At 58.4% G+C, this 27,842-nt stretch overlaps 1 protein-coding gene across 6 annotated transcripts; it reads left to right on the forward strand.

Annotated features, from left to right (window-relative positions):
- SLC29A1 (solute carrier family 29 member 1 (Augustine blood group)) lies at nt 1–27,651 on the forward strand. 6 transcript variants are annotated; one of them, XM_076334352.1, is made up of 13 exons: nt 1–83; nt 20,638–20,724; nt 21,245–21,326; nt 21,592–21,761; nt 21,989–22,128; nt 22,337–22,471; nt 22,635–22,732; nt 23,099–23,189; nt 23,318–23,409; nt 23,554–23,662; nt 23,938–24,023; nt 25,778–25,977; nt 26,630–27,651. In XM_076334352.1, exons 2-13 carry the CDS (start codon nt 20,696–20,698, stop codon nt 26,739–26,741), a joined length of 1,344 nt encoding a protein of 447 aa, XP_076190467.1. In that variant the 5' UTR covers nt 1–83; nt 20,638–20,695; the 3' UTR covers nt 26,742–27,651. The 6 variants fall into 6 exon arrangements, with proteins under 6 accessions (XP_076190467.1, XP_076190468.1, XP_076190470.1 ...); XM_076334353.1 differs by lacking the exon at nt 1–83 and adding an exon at nt 1,816–2,666; XM_076334355.1 differs by lacking the exon at nt 1–83 and adding an exon at nt 4,825–4,876.
- Nucleotides 27,652–27,842: the final 191 nt, after the last annotated feature.

A 27,842-nucleotide genomic window follows, 5' to 3' on the forward strand; every position in this document is an offset into this window, starting at 1 on the left:
ATCTCCGTGCCACGGGCAGAGCTCGGGAGGGGTTCGCAGCCTGCTCCTTCCCCATCTCGTCCCAGCCAGGCTTAGGCCATCAGGTGAGCATCACCCCCGCCCTGCCACCTCTCATTCCAAAACGCAGGGCAGGGCACTGGGGTCCTGGGGAGTCACCATCAGGAGCCCCGCAAACAACGACCAGAGAACTCCCACCCCAAAAAGGGTCTGCCAGAAGCTCTGCAGCCAGGACCCTGCTCCGGGGTCAGCCAGGGCCAGTGAGGGAACAGCAAAATTAAAACGGTCCCCGAGCCATTCGCTGATCTCAGCAGCAGGCTGAGATGCTTTGTTGACTGTCAAAGCATGCAGGATCGTTGCAGTCTCATTATAACTGGATTCCCAGGAGTCTGTAGTGTTGGTTTTTTTTCCCCATTGGCTAATAGGTTAATAATCTACTGGCACTTGACAGAGGTCCAGCATCTTCTGTGTTTCCCTCCATGTGACTGAGTAAAATGCCCCTTCTCCTCCTTTCCCAACCCGGCTGTGCTCCGCTGCCTTGTCACACATGCAGAGAATCGGATACGGCTGCTAATCTGCTTGCCACCCCACTCCTGCCTGCCTGCTCGGCCTTTTAAGCACACTGGCTCTCTGTTTCTCTGCTCTGTGGCACTGAGGGCTGGCGCAGAGGCTCTCTGAGCCGAGCCACCGATGCCTTCCTCGGGGACGGGGTGGGCAGTGCCCGATGGAGGGAAATGCTGTCGCTGTGGGTCATGCTTGCAAAGGGAAGGGCCATTTTGCGATGGAAAGGGGAGCTGGACGGCGTGCAGCCCCCCCGACCTCAGCCCTGCTGCAGGCTGATGGCCTCGCTGTGCCTCAGTTTCCCCTGCCCCTAGCACAGGCACATTAGAGGGAAAGGGAAATCTCATTGTAGAGGAGGAGGGCTGGCGGGTTAATTAATGTATGTTTGCAAAGTGCTTGCAAATCTCCAAGGAAAACGGTCGACGAGGGTGCCAAGTGTAAAGGATCCTGGAAACACTAAGTGCCTGCAAATGCTGCCTAACTCCCAAGGCCTTAAAACTCAAATACTGCCCAAGAGGCACGGAAAATATTCCTTCAGCTCGTATGATGCATTACCCTCAGCCTGGAATAAATCTCCCTTTTTGCTCTTGCTTTCCAAACCAGCTGTTTGTTTGCTTTCCCCTTTTGGATTTCATCGCTTTAGCTGAAGCAGGGAATTGCTACAAGGGGGGGGAAAAAAAAGCAGCTTTTGTGAAAGCTTTGGCAGCAAGCGTCTCTGAAGGGAGAGCGCTTCGCCTGTTTGTTCTGCCTGTTACACGCTAGTTTTGAGCTGAGTGTACAAATTGGGCTCCAGGTGATGGCCTTGCAATGCCTGTGGCACACGTTTGAGGTTTCAGAAAGAAAACTTGAAGGGCTGGGCAGCTTGAGCCCCATCAGCATGTCCTGGGGAGCATGTCCATGGGGCTCCCGGCCTTATGTAAGGGAGAGGCTTTGCTGGCTGCCTTCCTCTGGGAAAGCAGGGCTCTGCCTTCTCCCTTTGCTCTGGGGAGCGCAGCAATCTGCCAACAGCAGCAGCGTATTTTGGCACCACGCTGCTGCTTCGAGGATGGAGAGGGTAGAAGAGCAACAAGCCCCTGGGCCCTGCTCAAGGCTGCCTTTTCTCCTTGCCCAAATTACACAGGGGAGAAAGATCTAGCTCTGTGTGTTGTACTGGTGTTGTACAGCGGTGGGCCTGATACCAGTGCTGGGTAAAGCACCATCTGTTTCCAGTTTGGAGCAGAAACTGTTTCCGTAGCTGTTTGCTTCTTCTGGCAGGCTTGTTACTATACTCGCAAAAGCCAACACGATAACATTGAGAGTGACTTGGGAGCAGAGGGCTCTGCAAAGGCAACGCATCCCATCAAGATGAAGCAAGGCAGCTTGGCCCTTCAGCAAGGGCTCGTGTTTGCAGGGTGATAAGTGAGTTGTCACCGGCCGTGCGATTTGTCACCTTCCCTCACAGAGGAGGTGTCATCCCCCTGAGACAACACGCTGGCGTTGGTGTCACGCAGCCCAAGGACCATGCATCGCTCTTGAGGGTGGATGTGCTCCCTGGGGGGCTGAAGTGCCTCTCCCGAGACAAGACCCTTTGGTGAGATCTCCCCTGTCCTGCATCAGCCAGGGCTGGATTTTAAGGAACTCTCCCAGCCTTAGCTTTTCTCACTCCACGGTGTCTTGCTCGCTCCGGGTCTCCTGCTTGCCCGAAGGAAAGCATCGTTAGAGCCCGTCCTGCAAGTCGGTGGTGGGTGGGAGCACAGGTCTGCACGCAGAGAAGCAGCTGGAGGCCCGCGCTGTACTTTGGAGCTGGAAGCTGCCTTTCTCCTCGCCTCCCATTGGGTATGCTGCTGGCCTCCTGTCTGCCTGCGGTCACCAGTGGCTGTGACGCTGTTCAGCGCTAATGGATTTCAAACCCCATGTCTCCACTGAGAGACAGCTCTACTGAGAGATGTTGATTCCAGTGCTTGGGAGTGGCTGTGCGGACAGGACCAGAGCTGTGAATTAGAGAACATTTAATCCTGTACTTTGGGGATGGTAAGTGCTACGCACCCCGCTGCTGAAAGCCTGGGGTGAGGCAGCGGCTACACCCACCCCATCCTGAAGTGGAGACTTCCTGGAATATCCAGTCAAAGGTAAATTTTGTGGTGTTCCTCCTCTCGATGGGGTCTGAAGCCCTTAATGGTGCTGAGAGCCTTGTCTTGGCTTCTGGAAGCGTGGTGGCGGTTTGGCTGGGCACCGCTGGTCTGGACCTGTGCTTGGGAGTCCCTGGGGGATTGGTTCCTGCAGCTTTTAGCCTGTGCTGAAGTTGGAGCTTATATAGAAAAATAAAATTGTAGCGATGCTCAAATTTTAGCTCAATGCTGCTGAGCAGTGAGTGTGGACATCTCGAGGGGAAACACGGGGCCCGAGGTGCCATGGGATCGATGTCCTGGGGATTTCCACGGGGGCTCATAGGGCTTCATAGGTGAGAGCATGGCACATCTCAAAGCTAGAGAGGAGGCAATGTGAGACATCCCAAAGCAGGCGACCTTACTCTTCTGTTTTGCTTTTTTCCCCCTTGTCTATTTTGAAGTGATCTTGGTTCATGTTTTTCCCTTCATGCTCAGGTGCAAGGAGAGGAGAGTGGAGGAGAGGAGAGTGGAGGAGAGGAGAGTGGAGGAGAGGAGAGTGGAGGAGAGGAGAGTGGAGGAGAGGAGAGGAGAGAGGTTTTGCCTGTGTTGCAGCGCACCCAGAAGATCTTCCAGATCGGAAAGGCTTAGGGAAACTAGGCTGAAGAAAGGCAGGCCCAGGGCTTGGATCCGTCATTGCCTGAGAGATGCAGCAATCTCCTTAACTGAAGATGGGAGCTTTTAAATTTAATTTTATCTGATATGAATCTTACATTTAAGACAAGAGCCTCATGTCTCATTATCTGACAACATTGCCTGCTGCTCACTTCATGTTGTCAGTGCACCCTGCTATCTGACCCCAGAAACCCATAACTGCAACAAGTATCTACCACCAGTGCAGAGAGATCCAGCGGCAGAGGCTGCTACCGAGCAGGACAGCGAAGAAGTCGCTTCCTGAGGGTGACACTCCGCAGTGTCACCACTGCGTCTCAGAAAGCACCAGTAGCTGTCTCATCCCTGTCCCCACTGCTTTTTTCTTAGGCTTTGGGGACTTTTTGCTTACATGGCAATGTTTTGCAGGTCTGTCTTAAAATACAGGCTTGGTGCTTGGATTCTGCAGGGCAATGTGTGTTAGAGATCATCTCGCTGAGAGATAGTGAGGATGGGAATCTGCCAGAGCGTTTGGGGGTGTTTTAGTTTGTGATTTTAATTTCTAACCCAAACTGATTGCTGTCTGCAGAGAATTTTCCAAGGCCGTTTATTAACGGAGCAAACGTTTTCGCAGTCGAAGCTGCTGCAGGGACTTCCTGGTGCCACTGCGGCCGCACGGCATAGGTGAAGGGAGAGAGCCGAGAAGGGCCCTGTGCTCCTGGCAGAAGCACGTTGAAACACTGAGCTACATAAAAAAAGGTTTCTACAGACCGTTTAACCACCCGGATACAAGGTTGAATTCAGATGCACTCCCCTTTGCTGCGGGACAAAGTACCCTGAGTCCTGCTCCACCTTGGCACTTAAGCAAAACAACAGTCTTTTATCACAGTGGAGTAGATATCTATTCCGGAGAGATAGGAGTCTGGAGACGGGGAGCCTGAAAAAAAACAGCTTAGAGTCCACACCTGCCCTTTGGATACTGGACACACACGATACTTATATCCTCTGGATACAGGGGAACTGCTAAATTTCAGAGGGGTCTGCACATCGTCTGCCTTCCCGGGTAGCACCTGCATGAATGCACTGTGCAAAAAGCTGCCTTCAGTCCTCTCTGCAACCCAAGATAGTTTATATATATACACACACACACACTCGTGTGTGTGTGTATATATATTTACACCCATAAGTGGTGACTGCCAGCAGAGAGGGTTTTTGTCTGGATTAGGATGCAGCGTGGGGGACAAGTGATGGACCTAGCGAATGGGGCTAGTTCACTCTCCATTTAGAGCCGTAATATAATGTATAGCTCCCTTTAGAGCTATAATATTTACTAATGTATGGGTATTAATGCAAACCCGGAGCTGAGTGCAGCTCGGGAGCATAGGGGGGTGGTGTTGCTCTCTTTCCACCAGGGCTGGGCATTGCTAAAGCAGCCGAACCCCGAGCTGGGTGTTTCCTCGCCGGCTGCGGAGCGCGGGGATGCAGGGAGGCGCGGAAAGAGGTGGGGGGGGAGCCAGGGGCGGGCGAGCCCGGGGGTAGGGCCGGGAGCAGTAAGCGGCGCGGAGTGGAAGAGCGGGGCGCAGGTGGGTTCACCCGTGGGGTGAGTACCGCTGCCCGCGGAGGATCGCGGCGCCCCTTACACGTTCTCTCCGCGGGGAGGCGGGGGGGGGGGGGGGAAGGGAAAACCCGCCGCCTCCCCCACGCGGGAACCGCGTGGTGCTGAAGGCGGCAAAAATGGAGGAGGAGTTTCTGAAGCGGGGAGGGGGGAGGCGGTTTGCCGTCCACATCGGGGACAGAAGGCGCCGGAGCCGGCAAGGAGCGGGGGGCAGAGGTGGGCGCCCGTATTTAAGGTATTGGCTCACAGTCGCTAAGTTTGCAGCCCCCTGCCCCGGGGGGGGGGGGGGGGCTGCAAGCTCAGGATCCGGCACCGCAGCATGGGGGGGAGGCGGCGTGTGGGTCGCGGTTGGGGGTGTGTGTGTGATGCATAGGTGCTGCCTTTTGGGATGGGGGCTTTTCTTCTTCGCTGCCTTGCAGGGCGACTCCAAATCCCCTTTTGTAGTTACTGCCCGGGGAGAGCATGTGGTTTTTGCGGGCGCGGAGCAGAGCAGCCAGCCCGGGGTTTTGGGGATGCAAAGCGCGCTAATGCTCTGATGCCTGGGAATGCAGGACTTCACCAAGGGGTTTGTGCAGCAGTCCTCCGGCTGCAGGGATGTGCATCTCTGCCGAGCACTCATGTGTGTGCATGTCAGCGGCTGCTGGGGTGCCGCAGCCCGGCTCACGTTGTGAGGACCTGCTGCAAGGCGCGTGGGCTGGGCGCCATGTGCTGCTGTGCAAGCAGCACGGCAGAGCCCCCTTGGCTGGCAGCAAAGCCGCTGGGCCGGGGTTGCTCCAGGTCCTGCTCAAGAAAATGCTCCGAGTTGGCTGTGGGATGCTGTGGAAGATTTCAGTAAGCGTTTCTTTCCATTCCTGCGTTAACGGAGAGCCTGGTCCAGGCAGGAGCGCCAAGAGCTCCGTGTGGAGCCCCTTTGTGCTGTCCTCCCCATCCCTGTATTTAAATCTGAAGCCTCTAGTTAACTCTGAGCCTCTCACCCCTGCTAGGTGCTAATACTGCCAGATCAACACAGTCCCTGCCTGTACTCACCAGCGCTCCCATCTGCCTCTCGGGAACAGGCTGTGGAGCTGCGGGCTGTGTGGGAAGGCAGCAGCAGCCAAGCCCTGGGGCTGTGGGATCGCAGACAAGTGAGCCTGTATCCTTGAGCCCAATAGATTCCCCAGGGCTAGGGGCTGCAGGAGGAATTCGTGCAGCTGTTGGCCACAGCTGGATGCGCTTCCCGGCTGCTCCGAAGCAGGAAGCAGCCCGACGGCCCCTTAGTTGCCTGTTGCGAGCTGACACAATTGAGGGACTTCTGTGAATGCCGACACGGGAAATCCCACTCCCCTCCTGCACCACATCCCGGCTTGGCGGCATTGTTTCCGCTCACCAGCCCCTGTGAGCTACCAGACAGCCTCGGGCTCCCTTGAGCCTGCCTTCACTACAAAGCTATCTCAGGATGTGACTAGGCAGGGATGCTTTTCTCTTGGGTTCGCTGGTTATCCAAGTGCGGCTCATGGGCCATTGATACAGTGTCAGTGCAGCGCGGACACCACATGTGTGCCCTCTGGAGCACTCCTGCTCCCACCGTTGCCTTTTGCTCCTGGAAAAGACAAGTAGGCTTGCTCTTGGCTCACCGAGAAGGTCTTCACAGAGCAGGGGTGCTTTCCGTATGGCACCGAAGGCTGTAACATAGGCTCCAGAAGATGGTTTGCAGAGTGGCTCTTCCCCCCCAGCTAGCACAAATGAGAGGCGAGGGCTGTACCAGGTACCTGGAGTGAAGAGGATGAAGATATTCACTCCAGCCTGAACCAGCAAATGTAGTGCCAGCACACAGGGCAGTGTGGCACCTCCATCCTGCAGTTGTCCCTCTTCTGCCGTCCTCCCCAAGCTGCATAATTAACTACTGGCATCATTTCCCCATCATGGCATCCTTGCTCTCATTATCTTGGGCTGGGAGGTATTAATGAGCCTCTTCCTCTTTGAAGATGAGCCATGGGCTTTGTTCTTGCCCTCGCCTGACCTGTCTCCCTCCTTGTGGTCTGGGGGGGAAGCCAGGGCACGGAGGACAATGCACCCGTTCACCTACTCCCACGCTGCACCTTCTGCCTGGCTCCACTCCCAGCTTTGCTGGCAGAGGCAGGGCTGGGGACCGGCCCGTCGGGCCTGAGGGAGCCCAGGAGCACCCACCTCCTCTGTCCATATGGGAAGGCACCAGGCATGGGCTTTGGGAAGCCAACAAGCAGCCTCTGGTGCTTTCTCTAGGGCAGATGTAGATCTCAGTTGTTTTCGTCCAGCGTATGTTAACGCCAGGTCCTTGGCGAGTGTTAAGAAAGCTGCAACACCCACTCTTATCAGCAGAGTGCCGATTGCTTGCAGTCCTTGCCAGCTCAGTACTGACCCCACAGTGCAAACTCCGCTCATCTCCTTGCACCTTCCTAAGACCCCCTAGCACCTAGCTCTGCCCTGTGACTGGGGCTGCTGGGGCTGCAGGACCATGAGCTCTCGGGGTCGCATCTCCGTGCTAACTCGTACTCAGCTGCCAGCAAGCTCAGGTGCAAAGCACTGTGCAGAGTGAGCTACAGGCATTTGCAGATGGGCAGGAGTGAGGGTTTTAACAGCCACACAGCTATTGGGATTTGATTAAGCAGTGCGATAAAGACTAGGTGCTTTCTAGGTTAACAGTGTGTAAGACGTGGGATGGGGAAAGAAGCATGTGGAGTAGGGGTAGACCCTGGGTGGGTTTGGTTACATCAGGATGTGTGGTCTGGAGGGACCCCACCAACCCCAGCTGAGGTTGCAGTGCAGCACTGCACCCCATCTCCCACTCCAGACCCTGCAGACCTGGTCAGGGCATTGGCAGTACATGGGCTCTGGGGTCCCCGTGTGGGCGAGGAGCCACAGTGCTGCGTGAGGAACGTGTACAAGGGTTGTTGCTCCCATGAGACAAGAGAAGCTGTTGTGTAGGGATAGTGCTAGCCCTTTGTAACCTCATTGCTGATGCTGGTGGTGTGAAGAACATCACTGTTGTGACATTTTGGTCCTGCTCTGGCTCGGAGCAGGCTTTTACTTGGTCTCACTGATCCCCAAGAAAGGGGTGGCTCAAAGCACTGGCTATGCGTGGCTGTCATGCACCATCCGTGACACAAATCGGTGAGCCTGGCATTCTGGGTGCAGTGCTTGAGGCTCTCTTTCAGCCTCTTAATTAAGCTGTGCGTGAGCACAGTCAGGCTTCATCTCCAGGAGACCAGCTGTTTTTGAGGCCAAAGGGGAGCGGAGACCTGTTGCCTACCTGCCGGCTCATGCAGAAGAAGCCAGCAGGAGATCAGGCAGATTTCCACAGAGCCTTCTTGCCTTCTTCCCACCACACCACTGCCAGTGGGATTTGCTTTAGTTCATTTCCTTTAGGAGTTGTCTGATGGGAAAGCACCTCGCTGTGAAATTTCCAGCTGGAAGTTGATGGAGTGAGTGGACCGGGAAGCTGCAGAGGGAGGAGGCAGGCAGGGGCTGGAGGTGGAGAAGAGCAAGGCTGGGAGGGATGCAGCTGGGTCAGGAGCAGTGGCGGGACCGGGGGATCATGCGGTCAGCCTCCTGCCCAGCGAGCAGCCACTCCGGCCACGTACCAAGGCTGAGTCACGGCAGCAGGACTGGGTCATCAACCTTGCTGTGCCGAGGGCAAGCCATCGACCTGAATGCATACCAGTGTCCCCGGACTGCCACTGAAATGGCCCCAGCCCCAGCAAGGCTGCTGGGGAGAGGGGAGTCCTGCCTGGGCCACCCCACTTGGCTTCTCCCGCTGCTGCCCATGCTGCGGCTCCAAGTGTGGTCCTCACCCCTGCCTGGTTCATCATGCCTAGCACAGCCACCCACCAATGCCACGCAGGGACAGGGAGCGATTTACAGCTGCGGCCAAGGGCCAGCTTGCCTGGAGGAGCTCAAAGATGGTGAGGGCTTTGGGGTGAGCAGCCCTGTTTGATTTTTGCTCCAGGTTTGCTTTTGGGAAACCCTCGTGAGAGGAGCTCCCTCCTTTCAGGCTTGGGGATTACCCCTGGAGAACAGCTCAGGGAGGAGGGAGGCACTAGTGGCACAGCTCCCTTCTTGGTCCTGGCTAGGGGCTCAGGGTTGAAGGAGCTGCTTGCCCTGCCTGCCCTGCCTTTGACAGGCCTTGTCTTTTCCTGGCCTCAGGACCAAGCTGGAGGCAATTCCATTTTTTTGCCTGGGATATCCTCCCTCGGTGCTGTGGATGAGCTCCCCGATGGTGTTTGCTCCGGACGGGACCTCTGCCCTCTCAGGGAGACTGCTGCTGAGGGGTACACATGTGGAGCACAGTGCTTTCAGCCCATCAGGGTTTGTAGGTGTTGGGCTGTGGCTGAGGACAGCGGGGTTGGGTAGGTCTCCGCACTGTCCTGACGAGAGCAGGAGCGTTATCCATTAACCACAGGAGGAGGTAGACCAATGGTTACACAACCAAGCTATTAAGAAGCGATCCACCCTCCCCTGAAGTTTCTCCTTCCCGTCTTCACACCCGCTCCTCATGGCAATACAAGGCTGGTGTGACTGCATGGTGAACCACATCAGGGAGTTGATCTGCTGGCATGTTCCCAGATGGGGCTGTTACCCTGGAGGCAGTGGGTGCAGGGTGCCTGGGCGATGCAGGGCAGGAGCTGTGCCTTGCAGGGGGTGGAGGGAGCTGCCATAGGGCCCTGCGCTCCCCCTGCCTGGGCTCTGCAGCTGGGCTTGCTCCAAAAGAGGAGCCTTCAACCAGAAACAAAACCCAACAGCAGTAAATTGCCTGGCCGTCGATAAACAAACACAAGTCATCCGCCACCAGCTGTCCCTCCCTTCCCCCGTGGCTGCGAGGGGGATGTGGTGTGCCGGAAAGGGATTGCTTCAGCAGGGGTCAGCCCCTGGGCACCGCCGTGGGAGTGTATCGGCATTGCAGTGTGTTCAGGCACTTGGGCAAGCTCCAGCAGGACACCTTGCTGGATGGCCAGCCCACTCTGACAGAGGCTATGGTACCCTTGGGTCTCCCTGTGGGGAGTCTCAGAGCTGCCCTCGTCTCCTCTGTTCCCCGAATTAACGTGGGGAGGCTGGGATGCCGGCAGAGCCTGCAAGCCGACGCCAACCTCTCCAAAGCACCGTTTCAGCATGAGCAGAGCTCTTGGGGGCTCTCAGGTGGGGCTCTCCATGCCGACCTGAGGCATCCCTGAGGATGCTCATGGTCCCAGGCAGCCCGGGACCTTGTGGCTGTGGCACACCAGGTGGTGGCTGGTTGCACGATGCGGCAGTGTCTGCAGGTTGGGATTTGGAAGGGATATGACTTGCCCTTTCCTGACTTGCGGCCAGGCTTATTATTGTCGGTCATGAGGGAGAGTGTTTTGCTGGGGTTTGGGCAGATGTGAGGGTGAGCTCCCCACCTCCTCTTGGCTCTCCCTGCCTGATCCTACTCACATAAAGGTTTTCCTGTTTGCCGTGGGTTAGCCGAGGCCAGTGCTGAGAGCGGGAAGTTTGGGCTCTGACTTATTCTCTCCGAAGGAGGTGTCCGCCTCAAGCCTTGCTCTGGCTCCACATGTGAGACCTTAGTCCTGCCAGGGTGTTTGGAGAAGCTGTGTTGTTCAGGGAGGAGAGAAGGGGGTGCCAGAGGTGGTGTTTCCGCCCTGGGTGTTTACTCCAAGTCCTTTGCTTGCTCCACGCCACTGATGGCGTGCTGCCACCTTGGCTTCCCATTCCTTGGTCCACAGACCATGTGCTGCCCACATGGCTCTTCTGGAGCTGCTGCAGAGCGGGGACGTGGCAAGCCCGGCTCTCAGCAGGCAGCATCTTCCCCTCAGCCTAATTTAAAATCAGCTGGGAAATGTGCAGGCGTGTGTGGCTCTTGGAGTGCCCCCAACTCCTAGGACTTGTGGGGACAGCTTTGCCCTGCTGCTCGGAGCTGGCTGCAACTTTGGAAGTGACTGGCTCTGGGCACGGTCGACGTGGGGGGAGCAGACCCAGCCAGGGCATCCATCCCTTCTCCCTCCTTTTGTTTCTGGGGATCCTGGGGTGCCCCTCGGCTGGGACAAAGGGTGTGTGGGGGTGGGGGGGTGACAGACATGCCCCGTCTCCTGGAGCAGAGCCGTCATGCCCCTGTCCATTGTGAAATGGCTGTATTTAGCAGCTGAAGCCAGTTCGGAGTTTGAGAGATGCTGCGCCTGTCCAAGCAGCGAGCAGGATCTTGGCAGGACAGGCAGCTGGCAGAGGGACCGCGCAGGACCGCAGCGGGTGCCAAAACCTGCTTCCCCACTCGCCATTCCCTTTCCCAGTAGGACTGCGGACATTTCATGCCGAAAGCAGCGGTCAGCCAGGGCCCCTGTTCCTGAGCTGGCCTACAAGGAAAAGGCCGCTTGGTCTGTGGGGACCCAAAATAGCCCTTGTATTCTGTCCCGGCCACCGGGCACAGCTGACATGCGGAGGATGGAGCCAACCATGACCCGCCACAGGCCCAGTGGTGGTTGGCCCCCGCACGTCTGTCCCAGCTTCTGCCAGGGGGCTGCTGGTCAGCAGGGAGGAATTGCCCCTCCAAATTTTGGGAGCTGGGGAGATGGTGACGCCGGGGGAAGATCGTGTTGTTCTGGCTCTGATTTCACTCCTCCACCCCACTACTAAATTGGAAGCAGCTGTGCAGCCCGGACCAGCCTCTGAAAAACTGCTGAGGGGTGGCAAAATGAGCTCTGCCCCTGTGTCAGCCCCCGGCAGGGCTGGCAGCCTGCTGCAGCCACTCCGCCGAGTCCTCTGGGTGCAGGGGCAAGGCTCACTCCGTCCAGCCCTGGGAATGCTCTCCCACCTGCTCGGGGGGGCTCGGGCAAGGGGGCAGCGCAGTCCAGGTGCATGTGGTTCAGCAGCTCCCCCTGGGTGTGGGCAGCTCTTGCCGGCTGAGTGTCCCGCCTGCTGCCAGCTCTGCGCGTTTGCAGCCGGCACTGGCTCCATACGGGAAGGAGCCAGAACTGGAAGGACAGAGCCTCTCCCCCAGGAAGCGAATGTGCCCTGGGGTGCAGGAGGCAGCTGGGTGGCAGTGGGCAGGGGGCTGCTGTGGGCAGGTGCTCTCGCTGCTGGTTGACTGCCAGCTTTTCCTGCCCTTCCAGAAGCAGCCCTGTTCTGGGGATGAGCGAGTGACCCCCGGGCTCGGGCTCTCCTGGGGGAGAGGAGCCCCCATAAAGTGCAGAGTGGCATTTGGGGTGGGGGAGCGTGTTTGGGGTTGAGCTGAGCCCTCCAAGACTCCTCCGCCAGGGGCTCCATGCATAGCTTGGGGAAGGATTTAGAGGGGCTTTTGACCTTTCCAATGATTTCACAGCCCCCCCCCCCGCCTTGCTCCTCACTGCAGGGCTGTTTTGAGGACCTCTGGCTGCAATGTAAGCTGTCCCCATCCTTCTGCCCCAGCCCCTCACCACAGGTTGCTCTGTGCTCAGCTCCCTTGTGTCGTTCTTGGCCTGACTCCTTCCCAGGACTGCCAGCTCTGAGCTCAGTCCTGGGGCCAGGAACATGAAGCAATGAAGGAGGAATCCTCTCCACTCTCCATCCCAGCACCCTGGGGGCCACTGATGGGCAGGTGGCCTCCTGCAGTCCTGCTCTTCCCCTCCAGTACCGCTCCCTGAGCGGTGACCTCAGGGTAGCCACGTGTTGCTGGTAGATACAGCAGGGTATAGAGAAACTCATCTTGCCTCTCTCTTTCATTCCCCATCCATGGGACTCTCTCCCAGCCTGGCCCGCCTGGGTTTCTTCTCGTGCATTCATTGAGTCCATATCTTCAGACTTGTCTGGCCACGGGCTGTTTTGGTCTCGTCCTGTCTTGCCGTGTGCTTCCTCTTTACGGGTCTCACCTCCACTCCTTTCAGCCGCAGACATGAGGGGGAAATGGGGACACAGTTCCGTAGGCTCAGCCCATCCCTCCGATGTGCTGTTGCTGCTGCCCAAGGTGTGGCCGGCCAAGATATCATCTGTACAGATGGGGATTCCTCTTGAGCAAGCCGGAGCGTGACTGGGGGGAAGCTACTAAAGCAGAAGAGATGCATCTGGCAGCCATGCCCCAGGGGGTCTTACCTAAGCACTGCCCCAGCCCACCAGGGAGCATCCCTCTTCCCACCGGACTGGGTGGAAATGAGGAGTGTCACCTGCCCGCAGGAGAGCCGGGCTGCAGGCAGGCAGGAGCCAGCACTGTGCCTTGTGCTGTGGCATGGTTGGGATTGCCACTGCCCTCCATGCATGCCTGTCCTGGTACGTGGTGGCCTGTGCCACCAGTGCACCAAGCTCCAGGCTCCTTCATGCAAGGAGGATCCGCTCCCAGCTCGGGGCTGCCTCTGGCCACTCCTTGTGCTCCCAGCTGATTTTTACATTAGTGGTGTCCGGTTGTTCTCCCCAGGGGTCCTGTAGGGTTTTCTCCATTGGGAAGCGGAAACATGGCTTCCTCCCATTGTGCCTCTTCCCGCAGTGGCCCCCCAGCTGACCCTGGGGGAGCACCTCTTCCTGCAGCACCCCCCTCCCCGTGACCCCTGGGCAGAGCCAGGCAGCACCTCCGCCGGCCATGACGGCACCCCGGGGGGCTCGGACCAGCCCTGAGGACATGGGCTGTGGGGACCTTCCCGGTGCAGAGGATGCCGGGCGAGGATGAAGGTCTGGGCAAGGAATCCCCAGGCTCTCCCTGAACCCATAGCGGTCCCACGGGAAGCCTTGGCCAGGTGGCGTGAGCTTGGTGTGAGCCTCTGTGCCTGCCTGTAGTGGGTCATACCCCCCTCCCCTTCCCCACCTCCAGGCAGCCCCTGGAGGTACTGAGAGGTGCCTGGAGGCACCATCCAGGTCCTGGAGGTGGCTTCTGCCTGTTTTTGGAGGTTTCTGCAGCTGCATTGAGTGGAGCTCTGAGCAAATCCCTCCCTCCGCCCTTGGAAGAAAGGGTCTTTATTTTTCTAAGTTTCCAACAAATGGAGCCTGAACCTAGCCCTGGAAAAACGTGCCTCCTTCCCCAGCCTGCCGAGAAGCAGGTCAAGGTTGTGGCTTGGAGGGGATGGTCTATTGGAAGGAACAGCAGCCTGAGCAGGTGCCATCAGGGAGACCAGGTCCTCAGAAGAGCCCTTACGAATCCTGTCTCTGCAAACAGGCTCCCAAGAGCAGCTTATCTCTCCCTCCTCAGAAATGATGCCCCCCCTTAGCTCCTGCCCCCCCGGGTGCTGTATCTCCTCCTGCACCCCCAAACCACCAGCCTTGGAGCAGGCGACTGCTCCAATATTTGCAGGGCTTTTCCTGCCTCTCCCAAGGCTGCGCCGTCCCCCACAGTCCCGTGGCCTGAAGTGACCAGGAGCAAGGGTCTGGGACCAACCTGCCCTTCTGGTAAGCTTCTTGCTGTGACATTAAAATATCCCCCCGCAGCATTGGATGGGACGCTGAGCAGGAGCACCCATCTCCGCTCCAGGGGGTTGCACAGGTGCCTGGAGGGGTTTTCTCTGGCCCGGGGACCAGGTGTGCCCAGGCTTGGGCACTCACTACGTGCTGGGGAGAGAGGTGTGTGCATTCATCATGGGGCTGCCATCGCTAGGGACCCCTTGTTGGTATTTGGCCAGTAATATGTCAGGGCTGGAAACCCACTCAGCAGCCCCGGTGGGGAGGTGGATGCCCACAGCCCCATGAGACTCAGTGATGCGTGGAAAAGTCCAAGCTGCGTTGCCTGGGGGAGTTTATGGCTGGCTCTGCCCCATCACTGCCTGCTCCCCTCTCCCTGGTGGGAAGCCCTTCAGGGACAGCACTGGAGTCCCCTCTCCCTGGTGGGAAGCCCTTCAGGGACAGCGCTGGAGTCCCACTGGGCCCTGGGGAATTTGCCGCCCAGCTGGGTCGCTTTACCTCCTGGGGGCGAGGGCCCCCCGGGGAGCCTCTCAGGGTTCCTTGAACTCTCCAGATAAGGGACTTTGCAGCTGGCTGGTGTGTGCAGTTCAAAACACACCACGGGGCTGAATGCTCCCCCCGCGCCACCCGGCAGCCGAGATAACGACCAGCGGCGGGTGCTGGGAGCAGGGACGGCCTCCGTAGCTTCTGCTCTGCGAGGAGTTTGCATGGTGGCTGAGAGTGCCGCAAGCCTGAAGAAAGACAGGGTCTGGAGCTGCCTCTCCTTTTGCCAGCGGAGGAGTGGAGGGAGCAAGGTGAAGCAGGCTCAGGGTCAGAAACGGTGCCCAGGGCTGGGACGCTTCGCAGGGAGGTGCTGAGGAGGCATAGCTGCTGCTTATGGCGTAGAAACCTCTGTGGGGTGAGGGTGCTGCACGGGCTGCCTTGCAGGAGGTTTTTTCTGCCTGCCAAGCCCTGGTGATGCAGAGGGGTTTGTCTGCATACCCATCCTGCTGCCTCACCCAGCTCCCTCCTCAGGACACAGGCACGAGCAGCGCCAGCGGGAGCGGATGGTGCAGCAAGCCTGTTTGCAGAGAGGAAGGGCTCGGAAAGGAGAACAAGAATAATAGGAAGTGCTATCTGCTCTCTGATGGTAACTGTGCACAAAGCACATCAGGAGTAGGAATCCTGCCGCAGTCCATTGGAGGGATGGGGGATCGGAGGAAAAGAGGCCATAGCAGAAAAGCCAGATGAAGCTTTCGCTTCTCTGTCCGCTCCAGAAGAGCCTGAGCAGTTTCTTTCACCTTCTTTTGGGGAGCTCCTCAGAGCATCTGCAGAGGAAAGGTTAGAAAGGAAAGCTAAACAGCAACAAGTCTCTGGGGCAAGGCGATGTCCACCAAAAGGAAAGGGAGGGTAAATGGGCTGGCTGTCATGTGTGGCCTCTAGTCATTCATTCACAACTGCCCTGGCCCCCGGGGACTGGGAGGGGGGAAAGATGTGACGTTTATTTCTAAGAAGGGCTGGAGGGAACTTCAGGGAAAAGCTGACGGGTGAATCTGCTGCGTGTTCCAGGCATCTGCGCAGGGACGGGGTCTGTGGGCAGGTGGGGAGGCTCCTGCCGAGGGGCCCCCAAGCTGGGGCAGCACTTTGTAGAGACTCTGGGCTTGTGGCGCCCACGCCGCTTCTCAAAAAACATTCAACCAGGGCTTTCAGCCCAGTTCTTAAAGGAGCTGGCTGGTCAAGAGGGAAGGTCCTCGCATGGCTCCGTAATTGGTATGAAAACAGGAAGGAGGGCGTAGGAGTCAGCGGTCAGTTTTTGCAGTGGAAAGAGATCGCTGCATCGGGTCCCATGTTTTTTCAATGCATTCGTGAGTGACCTGGAAAAGGGAATGAGCAATGAGATGACAGGGCTTGCTGAGGCGATTGGATTACTCAGGTTCGTAAGGACAAGTGCCAGCTAGGAGGGGTACAGACGACCATTACAACACCGTCCGGTAGGCAGATGAAATTCAGTTTAGATAAATATCAAGTGATAGACGGGGGAGGGGGGGGAGCCCCAAATCCACAAACAAGATTACACACTGAGCTGGCCACTCACAGCAAGGCCTGGGGCTGTTTCAGATAGCTCGGTGTGCATAAAAACACATCAAATCATCTTTGTGAGTGACAAAGCAGAAACAAAGCAGGAAAGCCTTGTGCCGCTCTTCAAATTCACTGCTCACCCCCTCGCAGTCCCTGTGTGCCCCCAGCCCCAGCATCTCTGGAAGGGTTGAGGGGAGCCGGGGAAGGTTGGGAGGAAAGCAACAAGGAGGACCGAAGGTGTGGAGCCGTGCCTGGATGACTAAGTGAGCTAGAATTTCTCTGTTTGGAAAACGTGCTGTAGGGTGGATACAATCCAGGCCTGTAAAGCCGTGGCTGGCATGGAGAAGCCACTCCAATGTTCATCCACCCTTTGACGGCAAGGGAGCCCCGGCCAAGGCCCTGCGCATGGGGAGAGATGCTGCCCTCACTCAGAGGCTCCCAAGTTAGAGGGGGAAGCAGGGATTTCACAGAAGTGAAACCCGCTGCAGGCTACAAAACACGTGAACAGCATATCTCTCCCAGCTTGGAGACTGGGGGAGCAGTCAGGGAGTTAGTCTATGCCTGTGCCACTCTTACCCTTTTTTGGCATTTTGCCCTCTGATGGAGACAAGCTTTTGAGCCAGACCGGCCTCTGATTTGACCCAGGGTACCTGCCCTTATTTTGGGAGGGCTCGCGTTTGTTCCAGCACTGCAGTGATGGTGCACAATCACACACACTCATACGTCTTGTGAAATACAAGCATGTGTCCTTGCAGCTGGTAGATGAAGGTGGAGGCGGGCAGGATGCTGCCCAGGAGGCTGGTTCCCTGGACCCCGGCACAAGGTAGGAGGACTCACGAGCAGTGTGGTTAGAGTTCAAGCATGCACATGAAATCTCATGAAACAGGCGGTCTCGGAGCATTTCCCATTCTCTAGCTGAGTCACGGCCACCAGGGCTTCATGTGACTCTCACACCCGTGCCCAGCTTGTTTCCTGCCCGCAGGTAAACCTTGATGGGCCCCCAGTTCAGCCTTCCTGCCAGGAGGGCTCTGGTGTCACCCAGGGGGGCGAGCGGATGTAGGGGATGGGGTGAAGCCTGGTGAGGCAGCTGGCCCTGCCCCGTCTTGGCTGCGGTCGGAGGAAGTGCTGACCTTATCCCTGCAAAGTGATCCCCTACAAGTGGCGGCAGGAGGACGCGTGGTGCTCACCATTGGGCCTGCTGACAGCCCCTTGTCTAGGGACTGCAAGGACGGTCCTACAGCTTGGCGTGGCGTAAAGGGCTTTTCTCTAAAGAGCTGGTGTTTCTGGGTATAAACCCATAGTGTGCCTACCCAGCACTGTGAAATTGCTCTTGAGTGTAAAGCCAAGCCTGCGCTGTGCTCACCTTCGGTGAAGGCAGCAGAAGCAGGAGAAAAGGCGATGCGTGGGAAGGGAGAGGTAGGGAAATCTCCGACCCCGGTGACAAACAGCTGCCTGCAGGTGTGGCTGTCCTGCAGTGCAAGTTTTTCTGTGGAGGTTAGGCAGTTTTGGTGACAGCCGGCCCTGCCGTGGGCTGCCAGGGCTTGGCTGGCAATGGGATTGCGCGTGGCCCAATACTGCAGGTGCCTCTTAGTGTCTGTCAAGGCCTTTGTGCGGCACAAATGGGCAATTAAAATTGTGCCGTCTCTTGTTTGTACATGCTCAGAGGTGCTAGCCTGTGGTTTGTTAAGCCCACTCCTTGTTATCTTGCTCCTTCCGCTTACACATCGCTTCCAAGGGGATGAGACGGACTGCTCTACGCCCAGGAACAAAATGGATGTTCTTATGCCAAGGCCCCGCATCGCTCCTCCTTTCCCCTGTTCCCCAGGCTGTGCAGCCACCGAGTTGGTGCCTGGGCTAAACATCAGGAGACTCCTCCGGGAGGTGGTTAGAGCTGTGCTGCGCAAGCCCAGTGGCTGGTGGGTGGCCTCCGTCCCCTGGTCCCTTACGGTAGGGCTGCTCTCGCCGGGTGGGAGCAGGGTTGCCCCCTGTTGCTGGTGTTGGTTCATGTGACCTTTTCTGTTTGTTGTAGGGTTGTTTGCAAGAGCCAGTGGCTGGATGCATTTCCTGCCGTAATGAGCGCTGACCCGTGTGCCCCTTGGCAGGCACTGGCTCTTTGTGGGAAAAATTAGGAGGCATTTAGAGAAGTCAGACAGAAAACAAACAGAGCAGGCAGGAGGCTGCAGCTGGGCAGCTGGGCAGCGCCTGCAGAGGAGGTTGGGCTCCTGACGCAGGGATGTGGGCGCTTTCCAGACGGAAGCAGGCAGTGGTCGGGAAAGCAGTGTGGCGGAGCAGCACACAGCGCCCTGCCACGGAACCCGCCGAGCCCTGATCCCCCCCACCTCCTCCCTGTCGCCCCTGGCTCCTGCCACCTCCTCCACGACACCCTTCCCCTCCTCCCTTCCCTGGACGCCGCAGACGGGCACCTGGGCAGTGGGACCCGGGCCGTGTGCCAGATGTAGTACCCGACACCTCTTCTCCTCCTCCGCGGATGCCACTAGACCCACATGGCCCCAGCCCCCGTGACTTGAGCCGGGGCCTGACACCCACCCCCAAGAGCAGGGGGGTGCGGAAGGGGGGGACCGTGCCGCCTTCAAATACGCTGAACACGTCGCTTTCCCTGGCTCCGTCCTCCTCAGGTATGTCTGTGGGGTCGGTCCCTGCCCCGGTTTCTTGGGACACCGATGTGAATTGGTGGGGGGCTGGGAGGGGGGCCGGGGGCTTGGCTGGGCAAGGGGCAGCATGTTGAGGGCTTGCTGGGGGCCTGCTGGGGGAGCTGGGTTTCTCCCGCCTGTTTGGGGGAGAGATCTGTTTGCTCAGGGACAAGCAGTGGCCCCAGCGGGGTTTCTCTGTGTGAGAGGGTGGCAGTCATGCTTGCAGATCCCCCTGCTAATTCCGGGTCAGGGCTCGGGGCGTCCTGCCCACAGAGGCACTGGCAGGCTGCCGGGAGGGGATTTTGGGATGTTTTCTCTGGAAGCCCGGGTGGCTCACAAGGGCAAGGCAGGAGCTGTCATACACTGAGCTGTCTGCGTGGGAAGGCAGGGGAGCAGCGCTGCAGACGGCTCCGGCATCGTGGGGTGGCACCTGCTGGGTTGGTGGGGCTCTCAGTAGACGTACCTGTCAGCCTCCTCTGGCTTTTCCAAGCAGCCAACGGGCTTCCCAAATCCCTCTCCACATCCTGCCGGCTTATGTTTCGGCTGCATCATAGCTGTAGGCTCCCCAACGTGCAGGACCACACCGGGGGAGGAGGCGAGCTGTGCCCAGAACCACGCAGGCACCTGCGACAAGGGACGGGCTCTGCTGCCTTTAATGCATGCCGGGGCTGGCAGGGACTACAGATCCCAGCATGCTGCTTCCTGCCTGCCTCCTCCCACGCCCTACCTGGCAGGGTGCAGGCAGGGATGCTGTAGCCAGCAGCGGTGCAGGCGGCTGAGGGGCATGCCCTGGGGGGGCCGGGGGCTCAGCGCCAGGAGCCCCACCGCAGCTGAAGCCCCGGGAGAGGTGCCGGAGCACCCTATGCTGCGCCGCCCGGACTGGAAAAGGACAAGGCAGGCCTGCAGCTTCTCCAGGGCGGCTAATCCCGCTCTGCCCCAGGAAGAGGGGGGAGGACCGGGGAGGGAAGGTCCCTTCTCGGGGGTCCTGGGGCTGCGTCTCTGGGGCTGTCTACGGGGAAAGCAACGCCAGGGCGGTGGCAGGGGCCGGGCAGGTGGTGATGGGGGAAAAGGAGCGGTGGGCACTGGGGAGGAGACAGCAGTGCCAGCGACGCCCTTGGCTTTCCAAGGTGACCCAGGAGAGGGCTGCGAGAGCCCCAGGGAAGCAGGAATTGGAAATGGGGGGGTTGTGTGGTTCTGACTGGAGAGGCTGCTGAATTAAATGTGTCTTTTGTGCTGCCATGCCCCGGGAGGTTGGAGGGAGGTGGGGAGGGCGGGGGGGCGGACACAGCCTGCTGCGCATATGCTTTGCTCACAGCCTGAGGATTGGGGGCACAGAGAGCTGCAGGTTCACAAATCCCTTAAGAGCCTGCTGCGGAGCAGCTGGGCAGCCGGCGCTGAGCAGCCTGGGCATCTCAGGAAAGCGGTTTCCCTTTCGGAGGGAAGGCTTGGTGTCCCTCAGCCATCAGAATAAAGCCATGTGTCACAGCCCCTCGGCTGAAGTACTCTGAGCTGCAGGTTTCCAAAGCTGCTGTGCAGTGCTCTCACCATTTGCCGGCTCTGTTTGGCTCCCAGTACTGTGGAGCACTTACCCAGCGGCACAGCCAGCAGGTTAAAACCAGCACTGCCCCTGCCTGGCCTGCGTCCCTCACTCCCCCATAAAATCCTGTTTGCTTTCCAGACGGAGAGCACGAGAGCACGAGACTTGCTGGGACCTGTGCTGACTCTTGCCACACAAGATGACAGCGAGAGACGGGCCCCAAGATAGGTAATGCCGGGCTCTGGTGTAGGTGTGGGGGCACATCCAGGATACCAGGAGGTGAGGGAGGACAGGGGGACCCAGCATCTGGTGGACCCCCTCTCCTGCATGGTCACTGGGCTACCGAGCTGTCCCTTCCCTGAGATGCCCTCTGCGTAAGCTTTTCCATAGCAAACGGGCTGTAAACAGCCCCCAGCGCTGGGACACACCTGGGGAGTGTGACTCCCTCCCAGCTCTGGCAACAGCTGCTGTGCGTCTGGGTGCCACATGCTGAGGAGCAGCCAGCCTCCCCCCCACCTTCGTACCCTCCCGCGGAGGGCCTCCCACAGCCCCTCTGCGGTGCCACATCTTCTCCAGCAGCCCAGGCTAGCAGGGGCTGTGGGGCAGGGGCAGGGGCAGGGACAGGGCAACAAATTTCATCCTCCCTCCTCCTGGTGCCTCCCGCTGCGGGGTTAGGGACAGTCAGAAGCGATGCCTGTCCCCTGCCCTGCCCAACATCCCGCTCCAAACTGCTCTGTCTCCTCCGCAGGTACAAGGCTGTCTGGCTGATCTTCTTCATCCTTGGCCTGGGAACGCTGCTGCCATGGAATTTCTTCATGACCGCCAGGGAGGTGAGGGCTTCCCTCCCGCTGCTGCCCATGACACGTCCCCCTGACGTCCCCTGTCACGTGTAGGGACCGTGGTGTAGGTGTGGCAGCACGGCACAGCATAGAGCCCCCATGCAGGAGACAGAAGCGTGGGTGACCTGGGTGGGACGAGTGGCGCTGAGGCGGCAGGAGGGCTGGGCATGGGGCCAGAGGGGGGACAAGGGTGGCCTGAGTGTGCTGGGGGGAGGTCTTGCAGCACCTTGGCCCCACCAGGCTCCTTCCCTCGCAGTATTTCATCAGCCGCCTTGCGGACCCAGAGATGAGCCACTTCTGGAACCAGACCAGTGAGGCTGCCTTGTCCCCCTCCTACCTGCAGTCCATGTTTGACAACTTCATGACTCTCTGCGCCATGGTGCCCCTCCTCATCTTCACCTGCCTCAACTCCTTCATCCACCAGCGGTGAGCCTTGTCCTGTCCTTGCCCCTGCCAGCCCCCATAGGGCTGCCCAGCCCTGGCCCATCCTCCTGCCCCAGTACTGAGCCAAGCCGCAGCCTGTTCAGTCAAGTCAAAGGCAAAACACTGGTCTCCTGTGCTGGGGTTTGGCTGGGATGCTCATGGGAGAACTTGGCCCCAGCCTCACAGGCTTTTGGGGGGTGGGTTTTCCTCACTGAGACCCTCTCTTGCAGGATTCCCCAGCAGATCCGGATCTTGGGCAGCCTGGTGGCCATTGGGCTGGTGTTCTTAGTCACTGCGATCATGGTGAAGGTCGCCATGGAGCCTCTTCCCTTCTTCGTCTTTACCATGATCAGCATTGTCTTCATCAACTGTGAGTGAGGCAGCAGGGGGAAGGAGAGGAGCACAGCCCCATGGCTAGGGCTCATCTCTCTGGGAGAAAAGCATGAACTTCACTGTGGGAGAGCCAAGGAGGAAGGGAACCTGCCTTGCCTCGCAGGGTGGGGGCCTTGGCTCCCCACAGAGGTACAGTCCATCCTTGCCTTTGGTTTCTCATTTCTGCTCATCTTTCCCCTTCACAGCCTTCGGCGCCATCCTCCAGAGCAGCCTCTTTGGGCTGGCAGGGCTCCTGCCTGCCAGCTACACAGCTCCCATCATGAGCGGACAGGGCTTGGCAGGCACCTTTGCTGCTTTGGCGATGATCTTCAGTATTGCCAGTGAGTAATCCCTTCCCTGAGGGTGACAGAGCACTGCTGTCAACAGGATCTGCTGGGGTCATGCTGTAGGGTTGGATGGGACATGGCAGCAGGGCCTCGCTCCTCTCAGCCCTCATCATCTTCTTCCTTTTTCCCCCCGTCTCCTCCCTTCCTGTGCTCCCAGTTGGCGCCCAGCAACCTGAGAGCTTCATTGGTTACTTCACCACGGCCTGTGTGGCGATCGTGCTGGCAATCTTCTCCTACATCCTTCTGCCTCGCATGGTGAGACTTTGTTGTTGTGGCGGGGAAGGGTGTGGGGACATAGGACCTTCACGCATCACAGCACAAGGACCATGGCCCACTAGCACCCCAGCCTTGGCTCCTACCAGCCTCTACCTCCTGGGTCAGGGCAAGCTCTCCCCTGTCCTGAGGGAGCTCTCTGGGATACTTCCCACCTCGGATACCCCAGTACCCTTGGGGTACTGTGGAAATGAACCCCTGGGTGAGCTGGAAAGGATCAGTATCGGACATAAGTCGAAGGAATACTTTGCCCATATTGCATTTGCCCATATCTGCTATTACCACACAGCCCCTGGCAGCCTTCTTTCCTCACGCATGAGTGAGTTCTCCGTGGCTGTCTCTTTACAGGATTTCTTCCGATACTACTTCATGAAGGACAAGACAGAGTACCGTGTGTACAATGCAGAGCTGGAGACCAAGAGAGACCTGATTAAGAAAGGTGAGGGGCTGAGAGGAGGAAGAGGAAGGAAAAAGAGGAAGAGCTGAGAGGAAGAATGAGACAGAAAGACTAAATTAGATCTCAGCTTTCTGGGGTCTGCTATGCCTTACTTGTGTCTCTCCCTGCAGACGAGCCCAATGGGATGGAGCAGAATAACTCAAAGATCATCCCTATCCACAACCCTCACGAGAAGCCCTCGGTCGTTGCTATTTTTAAGAAGGTCTGTGAGTTGCCAGCAACCTCTGCCCTGCCCTTCATATCAGGGGATGGACACAGGTGTAGGAGAGCATGGGGAGAGGAGACCAGCCCTGCACTGGTCTCTTGCCCTGTGTTTGGTACCAGCCTCTTTCTTTCATCTGCCTAGCTCTGGGTCATGGCTGTGTCTGTCTGCTTCGTCTTCACTGTCACCATCGGCGTCTTTCCTTCCGTCACAGCTAAGGTGTCCACTGTCCTCGGAGAGGGAAACAGATGGGGTAAGTGTGGCCAGGGATGGGGTGGGGTAGGAGGAAACTGGGAACAAGGTAAATGGAAGAAAAGAAAGTGGGGCTTGAAGTAGTAGGTATGCCTGAGGGGAAGAGGAAACCACTGTGCACGATGGTTTGGATGTGGACACTGGCCTGGCTGGGAGACCATTCCAGCCCTTAGTGGGAAACCAGGAAGACCTAGACCTGAAAGACAGTCTCTGAGCAGCTGGCAGGAGGGCCTGGGGCACCCTGAGCTCATCAGTGACCTTTTCCCCCTTCTGCAGGTCTCTACTTCATCCCTGTCTCCTGCTTCCTGCTCTTTAATGTCTTCGACTGGACAGGACGGAGTCTCACTGCCCTCTTCACATGGGTAAGCATGGGGAAGGGAGCAAAAGCCCACGCAGGCTCCATCCCCAGGCCCCTTGGCCATGGCTCTCACAGGGGCTGCCATCCATGGCTTGGAGCAGGAAGGAGGTGCAGAGCTGACTCCTGCCTTGGCTTTAAGTCCTAAGCAGAGATTTATGGGTCAGAGCCGAGAACCACAGCGTTGTCCTGTCTTCCTCCCACCCCTCTTTCAGCATGGCTTGGATGAAGCTGCCTCCTCCACTTCAGCCTCTTTGTAAACAAACCTTCACTCCAGATATGCAAACAGCCAGGCAGGACAGCGGCAGCAAATGAGGGTGAAAGGCAGGGCAGCCCAAAATAAAACCTCTGGCCTCCGCACAGGACACAGCTGCTCTTTAAGAGTCTTGTCTTGGGAGCAGGGCAGAGTCATGCCACGTGGGTCACAGAGCTGTCCCCTGCCGCATCCCCTTGCTCTCATCTCCTCTGCCTGGCTCAGAGCTGCTGGGGCTGAGTGATGGGAACTGTGATGGGGGTGGGTGAGGAAGGGGACTGTCCCATCTGTCTCTCTTCCTGCCCCTTCACCCACCCCCCAAACGCCATTTCCCCCTGTATTGTTTAGGCTCTTTGTTTAGACAAGCTCCTCAGCACCATGTGCTGTGGGGTCTGTCCAGGCCTGGCTTCCCTGCAGCCTGGAGCTGCTTCTCCCCTGGCTGTCACTGCTGGCTGCCCTCGGCCTTGGCCACGAGCCGCGTTGCCTGGTGTCCAGGCCACAGCCTCCGTGGTGGGATGACCCAGCAGGAGACGTTTCCAAAACAAGGCTGTGTGGAAAGTCTGACAGCATGTGGTTTGGGCCTCATTTCCCTGGTTGGGGCCCCGCTTGCTCCTTTTCTCCTCAAGCAGGAGAGGCTGCTGCTCTTGCCAGTTTGCCCACTGACACAGCAGCTGGCCTAACCCCAGCTTCCCCCTGTGCTCATGAAGTATTCTGTGGCTACGCCAGCCCAGGCAGCTCCCAAGGCAGCTGTGGGTCTCTCCTGACCCTAGATCAGTGAGCCCTGTCATCTGCGACCCTGGCAGCCCACTGAAGGGACCCCAGATGGAGCCAGGCACGTCTCGTACCAGGGGCTGCCTTGGTCCCAGCTGCAGGGACAACACAGGGGGACGGTGCCTCCTTCTTCGCCCCAGCCACACGTGTCCAGGGACTCTGTTAGGACCCGAGGAGACCGTAACTCGGTCTGAGCCTTTCCTAGCACTGTCCGAAACAGCCCCAGCATAATCCCTTTCCCAGATTGCTGGATCTCACCCCGCTTGGCTGGGAGATGGCGTAGGAGGCTGAAGAGCTGGTTAAAGCCCAGTTTGCAGGCCCTGAGGTGCCAGAGGGGATTTACCTCAGCCAGCCTTGTCCTGCACGGTGGTTCGCTGCAGGAGGAGATTGCGTGAGCGTGCACAAGGCTTTCCTGCCTGCCTGCCGGCCTGCCTGTTTTTTCCAGCAAGGCCTTAGCAATCGCTCGCAAGCCCAGCTCAGTATTTTGGACCTAGTGTTGCTGCTCTCCAAGTCGGCTAGGATAGGATTTTCAGACCTAGTAGGACCTCCTTACCACAGCAGGTGGTGATGCTGAGATCTGTTGCAGCAGCAGAAGTCTCTCAGCAACTTCGCCATCTCTGTGTCTCCTCCGCAGCCCCGGCGCAGTAGGGACAGCCTCTGTATAGCCCCTGCTGGCATGCCATGGGATGGGGAATGTCCACTTCTCAGCTGCTCAGTGACCTGTGTTTTTCTCCCAGCCCGGGAAGGACAGCTGCCTCCTGCCAGTGATGGTGGCCCTCCGTGTCATCTTTATCCCTCTTTTCATGCTGTGCAACGTGCAACCCCGTGACTACCTGCCTGTCGTATTCTCTCATGACGCCTGGTACATCATCTTCATGATCTTCTTCTCCATCTCCAACGGCTACCTGGCCAGCCTTTGCATGTGCTTTGGGCCCAAGTGAGTAAGAGCTGGGGACAGGGGAAGGGTTGGTTACACCCCCAGATGCCAGCCCCAGCATGACTCCTGGAGTCTGGCTCTGCCCAGCTTTGGCATCCGGAGAAGGGGATGCAGGCGCAGAGGGGAATCGCCACACCGCCTCAGGAAAGACAACTCTAGTGTCCCATCTCCCAGCCTTGTGCCTCTATATCCTAGCGATGAGGAAGCTATTGTTTGGGCTCTCCGTTTCCCCCACCTGCCACGCTGGGGAAGGGGCCGGACGCAGTGGGGATCTGGAGGGGAGCAAAGCAGGGCACAGCACCCACAACAGGGTGAGCAGTCTTGCCCAGCGCAGGAGCACAGGCAGCACGAGGAGCCCAGCTGGGGCTCAGCCAGGCGGGCTGCACTGCATGGGGGCAGGAGTCGGGGAGAGGTGTCCCTGGCATCGGGAGCTTCAGGGCAGCCTGCCTGATGTACTTTTTCTTTCTTTACGAGCCCGTAACGTGGAGGCAGGCTCCTGGAGCCAAGGTGGATTTGCTCTTGCTGTTCCTCTGCTGCAGAGGAGCACAGCTTCTGGCTCCTCTGTGGCCTCCTCCCATCTCTCCGTTGAACTCACAGCAGGACATGGGGTACAAATCCCCGAGGACAGGTCGGACACCTGTTTCTCCCCTAGGAAAGTGCTTGCCCACGAAGCAGAGACAGCTGGAGCCGTCATGGCCTTTTTCCTGTCGCTGGGCTTGGCCCTAGGAGCTGCCGTCTCCTTTCTGTTCCGAATTCTCATCTAGCAGAGGCACCTGGAGGGTGCAGGGACACCGAGAGACGGCTCCACATCCTCCTCTGAGGCCCTGGACACCTTGGCGCCGTGGGGAGATAACACCTCATGCCTGCCCCTGCCAAATCGCACTTCCACGGCAGACGTTACGCCCAGGGACGGTTCCACTCCTGCAGGGTTGGCTTGGCTCCTGCCACGCTCGGCTGTGTGATGCCTTCAGGCCTACGTGCCTTCTCCTTCCCCATGCTGTGTGTATGTAAGACCCCTGGGATCTCACAGAGGTCCAGCCGCCTACCACGCTGCGTAATTTCCCCAGCTCAAGGCCAAAAGCCATTCTCAGCCTCCTCCTCTCTGACAGAGTTGAAGGCTGGTATCCAGTGTTATTCCCTCTCTTGCCCTTGTCCCCAAGGTGCCTAGGGACTTGCTTTCCTCTCCTGTCCTCTCCTTCCGGGGGCCTGGAAAACATCTCACACCACTTCTCCTGCTGGCAATAATTGCAAAACGGGAGGAGAGCCCCAGCCAGCCTCACCATGCCCTCTCTCTGCTAGGCACACATCCCCCTGCCCAGCAGCATCCCAGGGACATAGACATCTGTGTTCCACCCACATAAAGAGCCAACACCGTGGCTAGGCTGAGGGAGGAGGAGGTCTCCACACCCCACCTTGTCCCCCTCTCCTTGCCTTTGTTCCCTACTTTTTTTTTTTTGGTGATTCTGCCATTGTTTTCTTTCTGCCTCCTGGTTATGTGACAGGAGGTCCCACCATGGGCTGCAAGAGAGGCGGCAACTCCCTTCCGACCCAGGCTGCCTTCCCTGCCCGCCTGTGCTGCAGGGGGAGGCCTGACCTCTCCCTTGGCTTTCCCATCCCTCATCTGTGTAAATGTGTCTGTATAGTTGCCGTTTTCTATAAAAAGACCAAAACACCCGTTTGGGTATGTGTGTGTCTCCATCACCACAGGGGGAGAGGGCTGCGGAGGGGCAAGGGCTGAAGGGAGTGGGCACCGGCATTTCCTGGGTGGTCCCGGGGTCCCCTGTAGCCAGCATCAGGCGGTGAAGCGGTGTGCGCATCCCCTGCACAGACAGGCCCAGCGGCTCTCCGCTACGGGGACACGGGCA

The sequence above is a fragment of the Aptenodytes patagonicus genome, chromosome 3 (assembly GCF_965638725.1).
Source record: "Aptenodytes patagonicus chromosome 3, bAptPat1.pri.cur, whole genome shotgun sequence".
NCBI classification, from domain to species: Eukaryota; Metazoa; Chordata; class Aves; order Sphenisciformes; family Spheniscidae; genus Aptenodytes; species Aptenodytes patagonicus.

Excerpts from the sequence above, each read along its gene's own strand:
- SLC29A1 (XM_076334352.1), top strand. The coding sequence starts at position 20,696 with ATGACAGCGAGAGACGGGCCCCAAGATAG. Across the intron at positions 22,129-22,336 it reads CAGCATTGTCTTCATCAACT|CCTTCGGCGCCATCCTCCAG; the intron begins GTGAGTGAGGCA and ends TCCCCTTCACAG. Across the intron at positions 22,472-22,634 it reads GATGATCTTCAGTATTGCCA|TTGGCGCCCAGCAACCTGAG; the intron begins GTGAGTAATCCC and ends CTGTGCTCCCAG.